The sequence below is a fragment of the Chiloscyllium plagiosum genome, chromosome 35 (genome assembly GCF_004010195.1).
Source record: "Chiloscyllium plagiosum isolate BGI_BamShark_2017 chromosome 35, ASM401019v2, whole genome shotgun sequence".
Lineage (NCBI taxonomy): Eukaryota > Metazoa > Chordata > Chondrichthyes > Orectolobiformes > Hemiscylliidae > Chiloscyllium > Chiloscyllium plagiosum.
This window is the reverse complement of record NC_057744.1, coordinates 4,279,983-4,301,080: the sequence shown is the minus strand read 5'-3', so window position 1 is coordinate 4,301,080 and position 21,098 is coordinate 4,279,983. Positions and strand designations below refer to the sequence as shown.

Below are 21,098 nucleotides of genomic sequence, written 5' to 3'. Positions count from 1 at the left end.
AAACTGCACACCTTTGGACTGTGAGAGCTAACCAGAGAAAACCCAAGCAGACACAGGGAGAACATGCAAATTCCACGCAGACAGTCACCCAAGGCTGGAACTGAACCTGGGTCACTAATGCTGTGAGACAGAAGTGCTAACCACTGAGCCACAATGCTGTCCCAGTTTGTCTCATTGGAAATGGCCATTGTCTGGCACTTGTGTGGCGTAAATATTACTACGTCAGAGGTGCTATGTCAGGGCAATTTGTTAAAAGATAGCGGTTAAAAAAGCAACAAACAAACGTGGCCTTTCAGCTTGTGACAGCTTTGAAATTTAAATTTTAAATGATTTTTTGTCAGGATTAAGTCATGTGCTGGAAATGGCCTCTTTCTGAGTGATACAATTCAAAATGGTTCCCCAAAACAGACAGAAAAATAGTTTAGCCCAACTGGTCTCTCATTGCTTTAGTGAATGACCGGACTGGATTAACTGTGTGTTAGGGGGGGTCCACCTTGCTGTAAACAATCATTAAGTTGCACAAGGCACCAGCAGCAGCTCCAGGGGGTGGATGGCGATGGCTGGGACACTGAGGGCTCTTTCAGGTGAAGCAGATCATAGTCCTCGTGGTCTGGAAGCCCCAATGTTCATGACACATTGGGGAAGGCCATGCTTAAAGCCAGATTTCATCACTGCTCATACTAGAGACTTTGTAGATATATCCGTACATCGGGAAACGAACAAATCCTGCAGCAAAATAACAAAGCAAAATATCAGATGACAAACATAGTAACCATGTGCTTGGAGCCCTGTGCTGTCCATATTCCCAGGACATGAACAAGTTCCTAAGCACCCTGTAAATATTATCACATTCCCAAGACCCTCACATACATATTAGCACATGCCAGCAACCCTTCTGTAAATATTAGTACATCTCACACCTCCCCTGCAAATAACAACACACTCCTGGAAACCCCTGTAAATATTAGCATATCCCAGAACCGCTCCCCCCCCCGCTTAAATATTAGCACATCCCAGACACTCCCCCTGTAAATATTAACATATCCCACAGATCCCTCTATAAAAATTAGCACACCCCCCCCCACCCCCACTGTAAATATTAGCACATCCTAGAACCCTCCCACATACATATCAGCACATCCCAGGAACCGCCCACTCCACCCCTGTAAATATTGCCACATCCCAGATCCAACCCCACCACCCCCACTGTAAATATTAACACACTCCTGAAGACTACCTCCACCCAACCTCACCCCTTCCAAAACAAATGAAATAGAAACAGGAGCAGGCCATTCAGCCCATCGAGCCTGCTCCACCATTCAACAGGATCATGGCCAATCTGATGATGTTTTGAATTCCACAATCCCATCTATTTCCAATAACTTTTATTCCCTCACCTGTAAAGAATTTATCTACTTTTACCTTAAAAATATTCAATTCCCCGTCTTCCAGTGCTTCCTGACTGACGTACAGTTCCAGAATCACACAACCCAAACAGTTTTGCTCGTCTCCACCATAAAAGGGTGACCTCCAATTTTAAAACACTGTCCCCTGGTTCTGGGATACCCCAGAAACTGGAAACCTCCTTTCCATGTCCATCTTCTGAAGATCATTCAAGATGGTATAAGACCAAATCCCAGTTCCAACCTTCCAGCTTCCACCCTCCTCTCTGACCTATCACCTTCATCCCCACCTCTATCCACCTATCACGCTCTCAGCTACCTTCCCCCCAGCCCCACTCCCTCCCATTTATCTCTCCACCCCAGAGGCTCTCAGCCTCATTCCTGATGAAGGGTTTTTGCCCGAAACTTTGATTTTCCTGCTCCTCGGATGCTGCCTGACCTGCTGTGCTTTTCCAGCACCACACTCTCCACTCTAATCTCTAGCATCTGCAGTCCGCACTTTGGCCTGAGATTAAATTCTGTCAGACCTCACTCTTCCAAACTCCAGAGGATACAATCCCAGCCTGTCCTTGTAAAACAAACCATTCAATCCAGGTGTTAGTCCAGTAAGCCTCCCCGAACTACCTAAATATTTATATTCCTCCTTAAATAAAAAGCCAAGACTGTACACAGTATTCAAGATATGGTCTCTCTCTGCGTCCTGTATAACTGAAGCATAACATCATCACTTTAAAAATAAACCCAAAAGAACTGCAGATGCTGTAAATCAGAAAAACAGAAATTGCTGGATAAGCTCAGCAGCTCTGGCAGCACCCGTGGAAAGAAATCAGAGTTAACGTTTCAGTCGAAGTGACCCTTCCTTAGAATGGGTTCTGAGAAAGCATCACTCAACCCGAAACATTAACTCTGATTTCTCTCCACAGATGCTGCCGGTTCTGCTGAGCTTATCCAGCAATTTCTGTTTTTGTTCATCATTACTGTAAAGTTCAATTCCTCTCTTCATAAAGAGATAGCATTCCACGATCTTCTTGGTACCTGCATGCGAATGCTTTGTGACTCATGCACCAAAACATTTAAATCCTTCTGCACCTCAGAATCCTGCCATTATTGTCCATTTAAGTAACATTCTGCTTTTTCATTCTTCCTGAAAAAGGGAACAACTTCATATTTTCCCCACAATAGACTCCATCCGTCAGATTTTCGCACACTCACCCATCCTAGCTGTCTCAGCCTGCAACCTGCTCATGTCTTTGTCACAACATACCTCACCACCTAACTCAGTGTTGTTGTGAACTCAGCTACCATGCCTTCATTCCCCTTATCTACGTAAATTGTAAAAGGTTGACACCAAAGCATTTATCCTGAGGTATTCCATTTATCACACCCTGCCAATTAGAGAAAGTTCCATCTATGCCTACTGTCTATTTTCTAACAGCCAGCCAATCTTCTATCCATGTCTATACGTTACCCCCTAAAATATGAACTTTTATTTTCCGAAATAATCTTATCAAATGTCTTTTGGAAATCCGAGCACAGAACATGTGCGGCGTCCCCCTTTTCCACAATATGTGATACACTTCTAAAGGACTCTAATAAATTGTTTAAACATATGTCTGTTTCACAAATCTTTTCCCAATTATCTTGAGATTTTCTAAGTGCCTTACTGTAACCTCCTTAATGATCAATTCTAACACCTTTCCCAAGACACAAGTCAAGCTAACAGGGCCTACATGATTCCAAAAGAACATGAGGTCACACTTGCTACTTTACAGTCTAACAGAATCTTTCCTGAATCCAGGAATCTTGGAAAAGCTCACACATCTACTTCATTTGGCTACCTTTTTGAAGGCCTCAGATTGGAGTTGATCTGGATCAGGAGACTTGTCAGACCACAGCTCCCTCAGTTTATTCAGTACCACGTCCCTCACCATTGTAATTTCACTACACTCCTGGCCCTTCCACCTCCTGAACTGCAGTTGTTCCTCTCTAGTGAGGACACAAACAAAATATTTGTTTATTTCATCAGCTGTTTCCTTATTATTTACAATTAACTTCCCATTTCCACTCTGCGGATGACCAACACTTACTCTGTCTGCTCTCCACGATGCTGCCACACCTGCTGATTTTCTCCAGCAATTTCTTGTTGTTGTTTCAGATTTATAGCATCAGCAGTTCTTTGAATAATTTTAGATTTTAACTATCCTTACTAACTCCTCTCCTTTTGTAAAGATTCCCAGCTTTGAGATTCCCCAACCTTGTTTTATACTTGTAGGTAAGTCTCTCGGAGGGTGGTCATGCGAATGAGGGAATAGTTTCCGGGCGTATGATAATACAACAAACTTTGTTTTAACCGGCAGCTTAAAATGAGGTGACCCTCTCGGTAAATTGGCAAACATCTGTCTCTCAAATACTGGAGTTTTACTATGTTAGCGCGATCACTGTGATGTCTGAGTAGTCAGTGGACATGCAGGTGAGAAGGCTCTCTGTTGCTAAGTTGTACTTAAGACAAAGTTGTATTCTTATTTAATTGATTTATGTTGTAAATAAAGTATAACAGTGATGTGTATATCCCTCATATAACATTTCTACTACTGTGTTTTTACATTGATTATGTGGACCTCTTGATTATCCAGATCAACTGGCACATTCCTGGTCCCAAAGGGACCAGTTAATAAAAAGTTTGCAGTTACAGGATGGGGTCTCTAGGGTATAGTTCTATGAACATTGCAGGTCAATGGCAGCAACACCCAGATCCCCGAAGAAAGCTTCATATCACCATAGTAACTGTACAGTGCTCATTTGTGAACCACAGTGTAGGAAAGAGACCAGGTTGACTCATTTCATGTGAAAGTACTGACCACAGGTGAACACGGCGCAATGCTGAGTCAGGCTGTGTAAATTCCTCACCTCTAGAGTCTGCGGCTGAGATGTTCTCCTGATCGGAGAGATCTTCACACGCCGCATGGCTTTCAGACAGCGGTCTCGATCCTTGATGGGGCTCTGGTTCACAGCAGAAGGAATTGGCAACATTAGTAAATGCTCAAGAATAACCAAACTTTAAGAGAAAAAGAATTTCAGCAAGAAAACAACATGAGTGTGTGTGAAAATCTTTGAATGCCAACACACTGAGGCCCATTCAGCCCATCACCATGATGTTTACTGACCTCAATCCTAGGTCAACTCCATTGAAAAGTTCACATTGTCATTTATAAATCCCTCCACAGTCTTGCTGTCTCTCCAAACTCTAATTCTGACCTGCTGAGGGTCCGCGTTTTCCATTACTCTGCTACTGGTGGCTGTGCCTGAAGCTCATTCCCTGCAAATCCTGTTTCTAAACCTCTCCATTCCCTTTCTTTCAGGACCACGGCTCCCAGTTTGAAAATAAGGGATGCCCATTTAAAGCAGAGATGGGGAAACTTTTTTTGGAATTCCCTTCATCAAAAGGCAGTGGGTACAGAATCTTTAAAAGTTTTTAAGGCAGAGATGGGACAGATTCTTGATGACCAAGGGAATGAAAGTTAACTGGGAGAATGAAGGACTGTGGAGTTGAGGTTAAAATCAGATCAGCCATGACCTTATTGAATAGTGTAGCAGGCTCGAAGGGCCGAATGGCCTACTCTTTTTCCTTGTTCACTCTAAGAAATTCCTTGAAACATAAACTCATAGAATCCCTACAATGCTGAAGCAGCCATTCGGCCCACTGAGTCCACACTGAACCTCGAACAGAGCATCCCACCCCAACCCAACCCTTCATCCTCTCCCTGTAATCCCACATTTCCCATGACTAATCCACCTAGCCTGCATATCTCTGGACATTATGGGCAACTTAGCAACTATCTAACCTGCACATCTTTGGACTGTGTGAGGAAACTGGAGCACCCAGAAGAAACCCATGCAGACATGGGGAGAATGTGCAAACTCCACACAGACAGTCGCCCAATGGTGGGGTTGACCCCATTGAGCCACCAAGCCACCCACAACTCCTTAAAATCACCCCCCTCTGCATGATGTTGAACAGCCGGCTCTTGCATTACAACAAGGTCCTTTAGTTTGGGAGGACACATTCCCAGCAAACCTCATCAATTGCAATTTCACTAATGGCGAATGTGGCAGATAAATTGAGAAAGTCAAACACAATGTGCACTTCTGACAGCGTGGGCAAAGTTTACTTTAAAACCATAGGCAGCTGCAGATTAGTTCTGGAGAGGGCAAAAATATACCCAGTAAGCTCTTCTGCATTTGCAAAGGGTGGACTTGACTGTACCTCATTCCTTTAAAGCAATAAAAGAAATCAACTAGCGATTCAGAGAAAACCCACTCAAGATGAAGATGGTGACCTACCTGCAGGAGATTGGCTCAGGTTATTCAAGTCTGGATTCAGCCGCAGATTTGACTGAAGTGAAATGGTTTCTCTCGGTATCTCTGCTTCATCACATTTAACATTTGTGGATTCACTGCGTTGAGAAAAAGACAGAGCCATTTTATGGAAGAAGAGGATTTGCTCAGTATTGTTATTCAAATTGTTTGACAACAAATTAAAGTATCTGGAGAAGCAAAACTGAGATTCACCATTTTGATCAGCACAAGTAGAGAGCAGTGAACTGCCGTCTCAGTCTTTCCCTCTGTCCGTAACACCCATGTTTTGTTTTGTGCCTGGCTGTGTGTAATGGGGAAGTTTATAAGGGAGTCAGAGTCTTAACTAATAGATTTGTATGCCAGTAGTTTATGGTTGTTTATATGTAACCATCGTCTATTTATTTGTAATAAATAGTAACTTTTGTCAGTACAGAAATGTCTTCTGAGCTTTGTCCACCTGGGTCTAAAAGACAGATAAATTGGGAAAGTTTGCAAACTTTTATAAAACTTTAATTTTTGTGATGACTTGGTGACACTGGTGTTGGGCTCGGGTGTACAAAGTTAAAAATCACACACCAAGTTATGGTTCAATCGCCTGATGAAGGAGCAGTGCTCCAAAAGCTAGTGCTTCCAAATAAACCTGTTGGACTATAACCTGATGTTGTGTGATTTTTAACTTTAATTTTTGTGACAGTCTATGAACAGCAGGGCTTAAATTCCAGTGTGCTCCCCCACTGAGTTGTGACGTATAGCTAAGGATCAAACCTGCATAGAGGCAATAAAGATGTGAAGTACAAACCAAAAGGTAACACCTGAGAGCATTATTTACCTGTGAACAGCTGAGTCACAGTCAGGTTTTACATCTGGAACAGATTGGGGAAAAAAGGAATCAATTATTGTCCTGTGCACAGAAATTTCAGGTTCAATCATTTCCAAACCATCATCTATAACTCAGCTGGTAACACTAGAAACTCCGAGTTGGAGGGAGTTGAGCTCAAAATCCAGGTGGCTACCCTTTGCGGTACTGAGGGTGTGCCACACTGTCAGAGGTGCTGTCTTTCTGATAACATTCGAAACCAAGACTTCACCTGTTCTCTCAGCTGAGCAGAAATAAAATATTATTTTGTAGAAGCAGGCCCCGCTGCCTTGTGTCTCTGTTAATGTTCTCTCTGAAGCAACAAAACTCAAGAGTTCAACACATCTCAGGCAAAGTGACTCACTCAAATGGCACTGTCCACCAGGGCAAACATTCACCCCATCCACCGTGGACCCGCACTGGCAACAGTCTGTACTGTCAAATACACTGTGGTAACTTTCCAGTGATCTCTAATACAGACAAGGACAAGGGCAGCAGATACATGAACACACCAACCTGTAGTTCCCCTCCAAGTCATAAGCCATCCTGACTTGGAATGTTGTAAATGCATTGGAGGTGGTTCAGAGAAGGTTTCACCACTCACATCAGAACGAGCAGGTTATCTTATGAGGTAAGAATGGGCAAAGTGGGCTTGTTTTCGCTGGAGTGAGGGGTAACTTGAATGAAACGTACAGGATTTTGAATGATCTTGACAAGATGGATGTAAAAAAAGTGCTCCCTCCTGTGGGTCAGTTCAGAACTAGGGTGCACTTTTTAAAACGAGAGGTCACCCTTTTAGGAGAGATATGGGGGAGTCGTGTTTTACCCTTAGAAGGTTGTGTGACTTTGGTACTCTGTGCCTCCTAAGGCAATCAAGGTAGGAGAGAGGGAGGGGGAATCATTGAATATTTTTAACACAGAGGTGAACAGATTCTTGTTATCTAGGGGAATCAAGGATAAGGGAATCAAGGCAAGACAAGAATGTGGAATTTGAAACACAGAGAGATCAACCGTCTGTGAATGGTGGAACAAGCTCAAGAATCTGAATAGTCCCCTTAATCTACCCCAACCCCTCCCACCACTTTGCACACACGTGTCTAACTATCATGCTGTTCTTTCACAGCCACTGGGTGAAAATCCTGGGAACTCCCTCCCTAACATCAAGATGAGTGCCCTGATACCCTTACCATCCCAACCTCCACCACCCCCAGTCCATGCCCACACCATCATGGACTAGAGTGGTTCACAATTAGGGATGGGCAATAAATGGTGGCCTAACTAGTGATGTCAGAAGCTGGCAACTTAGCACACACTGATGGCTTTCAAAAGGATTCCATGAACTTTTAAATAGTTCTCGTATCCGAACAGCAGTCAGCATGTCTCATGAACTAATAAAAACAATCAGTGAGATCATCACTAGATCACTATTTTTATGACTCTATGCAAATTAGTTCCAAAGGTTTGACATTACAACACCAACTTGACCATTCCTGAGGAAGGATGTGAAGAATTGCCGAGATGGTTTTAGGAATAAGGGACTGTACTTACAGGGAGAGACGAGAAAACCTGGGGCCGCTCTCCCTACAGCTGAGAAGGATAAGAGGAGATTTGATAACAGGATTCAAATGAAGAAGTATTCAGATTATGGACAAAAACTGAAACCGTTTCGATTGGCTGACAGATCACTAACTAGAGGAACAAGTTTAAGATTTAAAAAAACACACGCAACATTATTAAATGTTTTTTATACTATACCTGTGGTTAGGATTTGGAAAACACTGTCTGTTAGGATGCTGGGTATAGACTCAATAGTAGCCTTCAAAAGGAAATTGGATAAACACGAGGCAAAATATTGAAGGGAGCTGGAGCTGAAAGAGCAGAATGGTGGGAGTAGCTGAATTAGAAAAAGCGAGACTTGATGGGCCAAATGGCCTCTTCCTGTGGTGTACAATGAGCATACAGACACTCTATTAAGTTCTGGTCTCCAGAGAAATGTTGACAGGAATCTTTCCATTGCAAAGCAACAGAACATTCAACAAGGTGCCCTGAAAAGATTTTTACTCTTTCACATTGCTCGCAGGATGTGTGTCGCTGGTTGGGCCAGCATTTAGTGCCCATCTCTAATTACCCTGGAGAAGATAGCGGGGGCTTTTCCTTTTTGAAACCACTACTGTCCATTTGGTGTAAGGAAACCCACAGTGCCATTAAGGAGGAAATTATAGGATTTTGACCCAGTGACAGTGAAGGAAGGGTGATATATTTCCAAGTCAGGAGGGTGAGTGGCTTAGAGGGGAAAATGGTAGCATTCCCATTTAGCTGCTGCCCTTGTCTTTCCAGACGGTAGAGGTCACGGATTTACAAAAGTTCTTTCTGAAAAAAGCTCAGTGAGTTGCTGCAGTGCCTCTTGTAGATGACACACACTGCTGGTACTGTGCATCGGTGGTGGATGTGGTGTCAATCAACTGGGCAGCTTTGTCCTGGATGGTGTCAAGTTTCTTGAGTGTTGTTGGAGCTGCACCCATCCAGGCTAGTGGGGAGTATTCCAACACACTCCCGACTTGTGCTTGTAGATGGTAGGCAGTGTTTAGACTGTCAGAAGGTGAGTTACTCACCACATTATTCCTAGCCTCTAACCTGCTGTAGCAGCCACTGTTCTGCTAAAATACTATCAGTCATTTTATCAGGGAGCAAGTGCCAAAAGCAGGACCTTCGCCATGTTCTCATACTCAGCAGTTACCCACAAGTCTGCAAGTGGCTTTGGTGGCCGGACATTTGCTATGATAAGTTGTCATTGGCCAACACATTGGAATGTCCCACTGAGTCTCTCACCTGCTTGTCCCTTCTTCCTCCGATATACAGCACACAGCACAACAACATTGAGGAGCAGGATACTGAGGAGCCCGACAACTCCTGCGAGAATGATAACTAAAACAGGCACTTCAACACGTGAATGGAGGAAACCTGGGAGAGTAAAGCAGAGAGGATCAGCTGGCCAACTGTTCGCACAAGTCCCTCCCAAACTGGAAAGAGAGCCCTGCATTCACATAGTGCCTTTCACACTCTCAATGGCTGCCAATCTGCAGACAGCAAGCTCTCACCAACAGCAACATGATAAAGACCTGATCATTTTTTAGATTAGATGCCCTACAGTGTGGAAACAGGCCCTTCGGCCCAACCAGTCCACACCGACCCTCTGAACAGTAACCCACCCAGACCCATTTCCCTCTGACTAATGCACCTAACAATATGGGCAATTTACATGGCCAATTGCACATCTTTGGAATATGGGAGGAAATCCGAGCACCCGGAGGAAACCCATGCAGACACAGGGAGAATGTGCAAACTCCACACAGACAGATGCCCCAGGCTGGATTCGAACCTGGGACCCTGATGCTGATAGGCAGCAGTGCTAACCGCTGAGCCACCATGCCACCCTATTTATTCATTACTGATTATAGAGTCATAGATATGTACAGCACGGAAACAGACCCTTAGGTCCAACTCGTCCACACCAACCAGATATCCCAACCCAATCTGGTCCCACCTGCCAGCACCCGGCCCATATCCCTCCAAATCCTTCCTATTCATATACCCATTCAGATGCCTTTAAATATTGCAATTGTACCAGTCTCCACCACATCCTCTGGCAGCACATTCCATACACGTACTAGCCTCTGCATGAAAAAGTTCCCCCTTACGTCCCTTTTATATCTTTCCCCTCTCACCCTAAACTTATGCCCTCTATTTCTGGACTCCCCCAACCCAGGGAAAAGACTTTGTCTATTTATCCTATCCATGCCCCTCATAATTTTGTAAACCTCTATAAGGTCACCCCTCAGTCTCCGATGCTCGAGGGAAAACAGCCACAGCCTGTTCAGCCTCTCCCTGTAGCTCAAATCCTCCAACCCTGGCAACATCCTTGTAAATCTTTTCTGAACCCTTTCAAGTTTCACAACATCTTTCTGATAGGAAGGAGACCAGAATTGCACACAATATTCCAACAGTGACCTAACCAATGTCCTGTACAACATAAAATTAGAGGATAAATAGTGTCAGAAGTCACATGACATTAGGTTATAGTCCAATGGGTTTAAATCACAAACTTTTGGAGCAGCAGGATAAATATTGATCAGGGAGAACTCACCTTTTCTTTGAAAGAGTGCTGTAGGACCTTTGTTATGCCCACACCTGAGGTGGAGCCTCCAGTTAAACTCAAATCTGAAAGATAGCACCTCCGACAGTGCTGCACTCCCTCAGGACTGTGCTGGAAGTGTCCACCTCTGGAGTAGGGTTTAAACAAGTGAATGATCAACTCTTATCTGGGGGTTGATGGCATAGTGGTAAAGTCACTGCGTTAATAATCCCAAGGCCCACCAAATGGTCTGGGGACCACATGTTCAAATCCCACGTTGGCAGAGGGTGGAGGTTAAACTCAATTTATTAAATCTGAACAATAGAAAGCTCGTCTCAGTTATGATGACCATGAATGCTTATCGATGGTCAGAAAAATTCATTGGGTTCACTAATCTCCTTCAGGGAAGGAAAATCTGCCATTCTTAACTGGTTTGGCCTACACGTGACGCCAGACCCACAGCCAATGTAGTCGACTCTTAAATGCCCTCTGACACCCTCCTTCCAATGCAATTAAGGACAAATAGCAGCCTTGGCAGGGACATCCACATCCCTAAAACTTAGGGCAGCATGGTGGCTCAATGATTAGTACTGCTGCCTAACAGCACTGGGGACCCAGGTTTGATTCCAGCCTCGGCTGACTGTCTGTGCAGAGTTTGCACATTTGCCTCATGTCTGCATAGGTTTCCTCCAGGTGCTCCGGCTTCCTTCCACATTCCAAAGATGTGCAGATTCAGTGGATTGGTCATAATAATTTGCCCATAGTGTCCAAGGACATGCAGGTTAAATGAATTAATCTTGGGAAATGCAGAGATATTGTAGTGGTGTAAGTATGAGTGGGATAGCTCTTTGGAAGGTCAGTATGGGCTGAATGGCCTGCTTCCCCACTGTAGGGGATTCTATTAAAAAAATTAAAGACTTGACACAGGAGAAAGTGCTCAAACCAGCTCCCTCATTTAATTAGGTCATGGCTGATAACCAGTAACTGATCTCCCTGCCTTGGCTCCATATCCCTTTAATACACCACTGACAGAATCAATGCATTTTGGAAAACCAGGACTTTGAAATGCTTTGAAACAGGTTTTATAATCAACAGCAGATTTGTCACACAGTTTACCTGGGAAAGAAAAGGAGGATTTTGTTGCACCAAACTCATTGCCAGCGGTGAAGGTGTAGTTTTTGGCCAGGCTGGATAACTGCACATGGACCGTGTGATTGGTTAGCCATGGGTACGTCTTAGTGTCCAGGATCATGAAGTGGGAGGTGTTCACGATGACGTGTCCACTCTCGTCCACCCAGGTAATGGTGGCTGGAGGGTTCGCATGAACCAAGACAAAAAGGGCGAGGAACAGACCAGAGTCATTGTGTTCCCTGTACTCAGCATCCATCTGCACAACTTCGGGTTTAACTGGGAGACAAACACAGAGAGGACCAAGAGATATCATTTAATGGCATAATAACAACAACAACAATTTATATTTGCATCGATCTAGAGTCGCAATAATACAGCACAGAAACAGACCCTTCAGTTCAATTCATCCGTACTGACTAGACATCCAAATCTGACCTCGTCCAATTTGCCAACACTTAGCCCATCTCCCTCTAAACCCTTCCTATTCATATACCCATCCAGATGCCTTTTAAATGTTGTCATTGTTCCAGCCTCCACCACTTCCTCTGGCAGCTCATTCCATACACCTACCACCCTCTGCATGTGAAAGTTCCCTCTCAGGTCCTTTTTAAATCTTTATCCACTAGGACTCTGAACTTCATTTAAATGCATTACAGCACCGTTAAAGCAAGGAAACTTCTCAAAGATCATTAACAGACAAAACTGAGACCAGAGGAGATATTAAAACGGGGTTCCAAGGGCTGGAACAAGGAGACAGGTTTATAGACAGTCTGTAAAGGAGGACAGAAGGAGAGAGTGAGAGAAAAAAAGGAGACAGAGGAAAAAGGAGAGAGAAAGAAATAGAACAAAAAAGAAGAAAGGAAAGAAAAAGGGGTTGAGGAGGGAGCGAGAGAGAGACAGAAAGAGATCGACAGGTTTCGGGAAGAAATCTAGAGCTAAGCGTTCAAATAGCTGAAGACGTGCTCACTAATAGTGGATCATGAAATGTTTGGAAGCAAACACAGCAAGGAATGAGAGAGAGAGAGTGAGACAGCTAACGTTTAAGGTCAGTGAACCCTCATTAGAACCTTCTCTTTTGGGACACATTCCCTCTGTTGCTCACTATAGATGCTATTTAACTGCTGAGTATTTCCTGTATTTTCTGTTTTAATTTCAGATTTTCAAATTTGCAGCCTGTATAAAGGCAAGACTTTTTTTTGGAGCAGTTTTATATCCTCACCACTTTGGTGACAGCTCAGTTTACCCACACAACTCTCAAAACCCACCTCACATCCCTGCTCAAGAGTATCCTCACTATCAGTCAGCTCTCTTCACCTACCCTCCAGCCAAAGGGAATCTGAGGCATTGAAATGGGGGTCACATCTTGCAAACGACTGGGAAATGCTGTCTTGTTCACTCCATGACAACTAGTTACAATATCAACTGAGAGATTAGAACGTTGACTTGGATATTCAGAGACGATTCTCTGAGGAGATCTGTGACTATAGGTCATGTAACACCCCCATCGGACCCCAGTGCATGGACGCAGTTAGTCTTTTAGTCAATGATAGAATTCTGATAGCAGGAGCTGAAAAATAACAGGCCTGCCTCCAGCAACACCTTCAGTTATACAAATCAACCCAAGTTAAATGCACCCTCAAAGTCTCAATTTCACACATGCAAGCTTCTATTATGTTGTAAACCTGTTAGATGTGTTATGACACACCTCTGGCACAGGTGGGATCTGAACCTGGGTCTTCTAGCTCAGAGGAAGGGACACTACCATTGCACCACAATAGGCAATGTTATTGGTTGAACAAAGAAATATAATGCCACTTCAACACACCACCGTGTTCCCTGGCCAACATCTCTGTCACAGGCTTGCTGCAGTGTTCCAGTGAAACTCAGTATAAGCTGGAGGAACAATACCTCATTTTCCATTTGGGAACTCTACAGCTTCCTAGACTCATATCAAGTTCAAGAATTTCAAGGTTTGTGGCACCTTTTTCCATGTCCTTACGCCAACCCCCACACACCGAGCCTTGTTATCACACGGTCTGCTATTACACACAACCCACTGTTAGCCACTAATTGTCCCCATTAAAAGCCATTCATTCGCCCAGCCTGATCATTATCCACTCCTTTGTCTGCCCAACCATTCTTCTCTCTCTCTCTCTGGGCTCTATCGCCACCCATCACTTACTCCTTGTCCCCTTGCCTCCCACCCTTACCTTCTGCATATAAACCGCCATTTTCCTAGCTATCATCAGTTTTGAGGAAACTGATTTCTCTCCACAGGTGCTGCCAGACCTGCTCAGCCTTTCTAGCAATATCTGTTTTTGTTTCTGATTTCCAGCTTCTGAAGTTCTTTTGGTTTTTGTTCTGGAATCAGACCATATGACACTGAGGTGGTACAGTGACCTTTGACACACTTCATGCACGATAGATCAGAAATGTTTATAAACTATGGAAGCGCCATGCGGAAGGGCAAAAAAAATTAATGTGCTACCAAGAGAAATAAACAAATACAATACCATTCCATCTGGTGCATATACATCCTTCAGGGAAGGAAACATTTCATCCTTTTCAGGAGGGTCGGTGTGGACTTGTTGGACCGAAGGGCCTGTTTCCACACTGTAGGGAATCTAATCTAATCAGTATGACCCCACCCCAGATCATACCCCAGATCCACAGCAAAGTAACTGACCCACAAAGAGTCACTTTTTAGTTAAAAAGAATGTGCAAGGGAATGAGGAGAAAGCAGAGTATTAGTTTTGATAATGATACTCATTTAACTAACTGGTGTAGGCATAACCTCCTTCTGTGCCTTAACATTTATAAGGCATCTGGATGGGTACATGAATAGGAAGGGTTTAGAGTGATATGGGCCGGGTGCTGGCAAATGGGATTAGGTCAGCCTGGGATGTCTGGTTGGTGCAGGTGATTCGGACTGAAGGGTTTGTGTCCCTAGTCTATGACTCTATGCACATTTTCCACCTGGGGCAGGAACTGAGGCCTATAAATGGGAAGGACAGGCCTACTGTCCCAGCACAGTGTGATGGGGAACAGCCTGCATCCCCTTCTGATGTGGCCGCAGCAACAGAACCTGGTGCTTCAGGCCAAGCAGAGGAGCCTCTCAATGTCAAGAGAGATGTACAGATGCGTGGGACACATGCGGCCCCCAGGGGTCAGTGTCCCTCATCAAATTCTTGTGTCTCCCCAGCAGCCAAGAGAGAGAAAACTGGTTTTAGATGCGCCATCTCCTTCAGCCCCTGAACTTGGAAACAACATCCTTCTAGCCTATCCTTCTAGATTCTCCCCATTTGGTACCATTAGGGTTTAAGTGAGTTGAGAAGCCCCAGTGATGAATGTGGAGCGATCGGTGGGTGATTTCCTGGTGCTTACACTGCACATTGAGGATGACACTGGCATTCTCGGTTCTTCCGGTGACTGGGTCAGTCGCTGAGCAGTTGAGTTCCTTGTCCTTCCTGTGGGTGGTGATCACAAAGGAGCTGAAGCTCTGGTTAACAGTCTCACTGGAGCTGGGGATCAGCATTGTCTGGTTACTCATCTGCTTTTTACCGTTCAGGTACCAGGTGACCACGGGCACCGATTTCCAGCCATCCATCCTGCAGGTAAACTCCTTTGAGACGTTCTCCTCCAGGGAGACCACGGGCCGAGGGCGCCCATTGAGAAGAGGAAATGGCTCCACATTTTCTGGAAGCAAAAAGCAAGCAGCAGTAAACAGAGGGTCACTCCCTTAGAACGCCTTAACATTTACTGGGGGGCAATTCCGTGGCTTCAGATACTCCACCAGAAGCTTACGGTTTTCCAAGCACAAAGCCAGGGCGTACCATCAGGTTATTCTACACACAGGGCAACACGATTCAGCCAAATCCCACCATCACATCCCCACACAATTAACTTCACGTAAACAGACCTGCTGCTCATTATCACATTGCTGCTTGTGGGATCCTGCTGTGCACACATGGGCTGCCATGTGTCCATTACAACAGCAACTGCGCTTCAAGGTCAATTCATTAGCTGACTAGCTCAGCTCCCCTTCCAGTCCCCTGTCCCACCCCAGAACTCTAACCTGTCAGGTCGGGGTGGTGGTTGGGGTCTTGGAGCAGAGGTTACCATTCCATGATCCGAAATTCTGGCCACCCTCTCTCATCTTTGGGGCACGGAGGCAACGTGCAGTGTTCCCTGCTGGGTCTTGTTAATCCAGCACAGGCTGAAAGACTGAATGGCCTACATGTGACCTCCAGCAGAGAAACAGGCCATTCAGCTCCATTGATCTGTCCTGGTGTAACAGCTCTGCATGATCATCTATTCAACCCTCCTTCTTCTCAGTTCTCCAGCATACCCTCTACTCTTTCCTCCTCCATGTGAATATCTAGTTTTATCTGAGATGCTGTTCACCAGCATTTACACATTCTCTCCAATTTCTCCTAAGTCCGCTGTTGGAATTCTTCCCATTTGTCTCATGTCAATTGCACCAAGAATTAGACTCTCCCACTACAAGTGGGAACATCTCCCCCTCAAACCCTTCTGAAGTCTAAAGGCACCCAGTGAGACTGCCCAACCTTCTCTGTTCTAGACTCCCAGCCTTTCATTATCCATAACATCGGTCTGGGGATGGTAGATGCCGTTAAGTATTTACTAGGCCATCGATGCCATCAAAAATTGGAAATTGTAATTCGTTCCTCAACGGCTGCTCATTTCTGAGCAACTGGAGGTCAAGGGAGCAAAATCACTAAAACTACAAGGAATGAGAATTGGTCGGTTCCCCATGGAGTACCTGAGCGGACGTAGGTCTCCAGCTGCAGAAGTAGGAAGGCTCCTACGACATTGTCGCATCCAGCCACTCTCATGTTGGAGGCTGCTCACCTGCAATCATTATATCTTCCCTGGAACTGGATCAAGAACAACATCATTTGGTAAGAGACAGAATTTGCATTTGTATGGCACCTTGCAACACCACAGACTTTCGCCAAGCTATCACAAAGCCAACTCAGTGATTGTGAAATGCAGCTGCTGTTGAAACACATGACACATGGCAGCATGATCCCTCAAAGTGCTGTTTCTGTGACATTAGTTGAATGGTGATTTTTGGCCATAACATCAGAAAAAACTCCGCAGCTGTTTTTCAAATAATGCCACATAGTTCCCTTGCAGTGCATCCTCAGTTTAATGTCTCATTAAAGAGATGGCATCTCAAGGTGGCAGTACTCTGTCAGCGTGCCATTGGGAGTGTCAGCCTTGAGTTAAAATGAACAATGAATTCAAAATCATGACAATGCAGGAGAGACATGATCTTTTAAGATTTAAATGGAAGCTTTTTTTGTTTCTGTTGGTTTTTGTTTCAAATTTGTGCACATCACTGTGTCGGTAGGTGAGTGCACAGAGGAGCTTGTCACAATAGCCCAGGCTGACAGTGCAGTGCAGAACGGAGTTGGGGGGTGGGGGGAGGCAACACTGTCAGGGCAGCTGTCGTACAAGCTCTCATGGGACTATTTTGAAGAACAGCAAAGAGTTTTCACTGTTATCCTAGAAAATAGTTAACAAAATTAGATTATCAGGCCATCGTTTGTGGGAGCTTACTGTATGCAAATTGGTTGCATATTTCCCACATTGCAACAGCAATTACACTTCAAAAGGTTTCCATTGGCTGTTTTGTCACATCAAGGTGAAAACCAGATCTGCAGTCTATTAGAAAGGGTGTGCTAAAGGGGCACTTAGTAAACATCAACAGAATTGTACATGGATTTATGGAAGGGGCATAGTGTGTGACAAACATGCTGGGATTGTTTGAGGATGTAACTAGTAGAATAGATGAGTGTGAACCAGTGGATATATTTCATATATCATATGGATATATGAAATTTGAATTTTCAGATAACGTTTGTTCAAGTCCCACTTAAGATGCTAGTGTGCAAATTCAAAGATCTTGGGATTGGTGGAAATGTACTGGCACGGACTGAGAGCTGATAAGAAGACGGGAAATGGAGTAGGAATTGAGTCTTTTTCAGCATGAAAGACAGTTTCAAGAGGGGCAATGCCGGGAGCAGTGCTTTGGTTCCAGCTATTCACAATATACAGCAACAATTTGGGTGAAGGAATCAAATGGAATATTCGCAGGTTTGCTGATGAAATAAAACTAGGTGGGAGTGGTGTTTGCTGAGGAGGATGTAAAGAGGCTTCAGGATTATTTAATCACGTTCAGTGAGTGAACAAATACATGACAACCACACTATCAATTGTCCACTTCAGCAGGAAGGACATAATGGCACAGTATTATTTAAATGGTGATAGATTGAGAAATTGTCAAAGAGACCTGGGTGTCCAGGACAAGGAGTCATCATCTTAAGAAATGGGTAGGCCATTTCAGACTGAGGTGAAGAGAAATGTCTTCACTCAAGGAGTGGCGAACGTCTGGTGTCCTCTATTTCAGAAAGCTGTGGTTAGAAATCACTGAATATATTTAAGATAAAAACAGACAAATATCTGGAGGCTAAATGTATCAAGGGGTATGAGAAGCAAGCAGGAATATGGTATAGGTATTGAGATAGAGAATCAGTTGTAATCACATTTAATGTTGGTATGATTGGCTGAATGGCTTATTCAACCACCTTTTTAATATGAATGCAGTCATTTCGTTTTAATCTAGAACATTTAAAAGTCAATATTTTCCTGGAGAGTGGCTAACCAAAATTTCACATCACATCTCCTAATAGGATATGTGACCAAAGATTTGGAAGGAGGAGGAATTTTTTTAGTTAACCCAGTTCTCTAATACACCTGTTCAGTGATGTTATTACACACCTCTGGAGCAGGTGGCACTTGAACCCAGGCCTCCTGGTTGAGAGGTAGGGACACTACCTCTGTGCCACAAAAGGGAGGAGATTTTAAGAATTGCCTCAAGAGGAGACAGGTGGAGAGGGTTAAGGAACAAATTCCAGATGCATGCAATTCCCACCAGGGAACCAATCAGAAACGGTAACCACCGCTACCTTTTTCTCTCCCAAATTTAACAAATGTTCAGCTTCATTGTAACCCTCTGGTTACTATATAGCCTGAGATCAGCACAAATTAACTCAGTGAAGCCTGAAATTGATCCTAGGAGAAGCCTGGATCACTTGTTTGGGAAATACTGTGAAGGACATGGACTCATTGGTGAGTCTTCAAAACTTGCTCATGTTAGCTCTGATATCCAATGCATTTATTTCACAATTTTCACACTATTGCATAGATTTTGGTTCTAAATAGTTTATACTCTGATGATGCTCCTCTGACTCCATCTATTTCTTCCTCCCTAACAGTTTCCCCTTAAAGCAGTTATGTGATTCACCGACACTCCTTTTGGTAGTGAGTCCCAAACACTCCTTCAATAACAAGCTGCTCCTGAATCCCACGTTGGGATTCAATAGTAATTATTGTCTATTTATAGCCAAGTGTTTTACAGGTAAAATTATCTTCTCGACCCCCTTCATAATAGTCCAGGCCTTGATAAACTTCATTGCTCAGTCCTCTCTTTCCTAAAGGACCTCTGGCCTGTTCAGTTTTCCTCTGTCCTTGTACCATTCCTGTAATTCTCTTCTGTGGCTTATACATCTCCAATCTCTCTCTTCCATACACAGCCCACTGTAAGAACATCAGTGAGCACATTCAAGCTGAATTATGATACAATTCAACAGGCAAAGGCCAAACACAACAAACCCTCAAATTTGTAATCCGTCTCCGTTCGGGTAATCCAGGATCTTCCTGCGTTTCTGCAGGTCCAAGTCCCTGTTTTTCACTAAGATCCCCCACCGTTTCCATGAGAAATGCTGAAAGGGAGCCCCTCTCATCCAAGTTGGCTATATCCCTGGCAATGGTCCATGGCCGATAATTTATCTCCTTTCTCTGCAAATATAACCCCAAGCTGTAAACGTGCCCGAGGAGCACTTACTAATGACAGCTGGGTACATTGTGCCCGAGGCAGATACCAGAGTTGGCCTCACCAAGGCATTTTTATTTCCAGGGATAAGAGAGAGTCCAGGGAACAAGGCCAGGACCATCCACCTTTCACCACCCGTCACATAGATAGAGACCTGGCCATTGTACAGACTTCTAATCTCAGTGTATGGTATTTGGTTTACAAGGAGAGCAGAAACAAAACAAAATGATCTCACCTCTGGGCAATATTCCAGGGAGAGAGGCTGACAGTTTTGTGCTTTATTCCAATGACCCAGGATGAGGCACTCTGGTCCTTTAACGGTGAGGCATCCTCCTCCTCCCCCCTTCGCTGGTGATTGTATGGCCTTCTCTGCTGGCAGAACTGCTGCTGCTGCTTTCTCTCTCTCTCTCTCTCTCTCACACACACGTACTGCACTGCAGGGCTGCCTTCAGACACACTTAATCAAATCCTGATTTCATGATTCCCAAGCTTCATCAGCCTGTGTTTTTTTTAACCCAGTGCCCAGGAGGAGCTTGAAGGCACGTTATTACCAGGAGAGAAACAATAAACATTGAAATCCCTCACCCCCACCACCCCTCTACTCTCCTCCCTCTACACTCACCCTGCTCTGTGTCCTCATCACCTCCTCTCTCTCTCACACACACACACTCTCCATTAGGGGCTGCCAACTTTGGGTGGATAGCTGCCCAGAGATCTTTTTAAAATTGTCACACTTCCCTCAAACGCCTCAGCCTCAATGGCCAAGCACATATACATCCTTCAGCAAACATCTTCCCAAGCCCAGAGATTTATTCGCCCCCAACATTACTCAGCTGGAAAATACCCAAACATCAAACACCCCATCTTGTTTATTCATCCACAGGACATGGGCATTGCTGGCTGGCCAGCCCTTACTGCTCTCAGTAGTTAACCTGGTGAAGGTAGTAACAAGCTGCCTTTTCACACTGCCAATCTATTTGGTGTAGGGACAACCACAATGCTGTTAGGGAGTTCCAGGAATTTGATCCAGCGACACTGATACTTCCAACTCAGAATGGTCAGTGGCTTGGAGGACAACTTGCAGAGGGAGGTGTTCCCATGTATATATTGTCCTTCTAGATGAAAGTAGTCGTGGGTTTTGAAAGTGCTGTCCAAGGTTCTGTTTCTGATATTTTTACAATGAATAAACTAATATTATGAAGATGCGAGTCTACTGTACCTTTAAGAAAGCTAATAATAGAACTACCTGACAGCACCAACTGTTCTCAACAAGATACAATGAAGCATCTGGAGACAAAA

General features: G+C 44.3%; 1 protein-coding gene across 3 annotated transcripts; it reads right to left on the bottom strand.

Annotated features, from left to right (window-relative positions):
• Window positions 1-86: 86 nt before the first annotated feature.
• LOC122540594 (transmembrane protein 25) lies at window positions 87-20,335 on the bottom strand. 3 transcript variants are annotated; one of them, XM_043676505.1, is made up of 9 exons: window positions 20,035-20,335; window positions 16,662-16,776; window positions 15,263-15,574; window positions 11,864-12,154; window positions 9,445-9,576; window positions 6,589-6,622; window positions 5,745-5,857; window positions 4,311-4,403; window positions 87-726 (listed from the first exon to the last, which is right to left on the bottom strand). In XM_043676505.1, the coding sequence occupies exons 2-9, from the start codon at window positions 16,732-16,734 to the stop codon at window positions 653-655; spliced, it is 1,122 nt and encodes a 373-aa protein (XP_043532440.1). In that variant the 5' UTR covers window positions 16,735-16,776; window positions 20,035-20,335; the 3' UTR covers window positions 87-652. The 3 variants fall into 3 exon arrangements, with proteins under 3 accessions (XP_043532440.1, XP_043532441.1, XP_043532442.1); XM_043676506.1 differs by lacking the exon at window positions 20,035-20,335 and adding an exon at window positions 19,580-19,865; XM_043676507.1 differs by lacking the exon at window positions 16,662-16,776 and having other exon boundaries at window positions 20,035-20,334.
• Window positions 20,336-21,098: the final 763 nt, after the last annotated feature.

Coding starts and splice junctions, on each gene's coding strand:
- LOC122540594 (XM_043676505.1), bottom strand. CDS start 16,734: ATGAGAGTGGCTGGATGCGACAATGTCGTAGGAGCCTTCCTACTTCTG. Junction 9,577..11,863: donor ATCCTCCTTTTCTTTCCCAG/GTAAACTGTGTG, acceptor TTACTCTCCCAG/GTTTCCTCCATTCACGTGTT. Junction 5,858..6,588: donor TGTGACTCAGCTGTTCACAG/GTAAATAATGCT, acceptor TTCTCAACGCAG/TGAATCCACAAATGTTAAAT.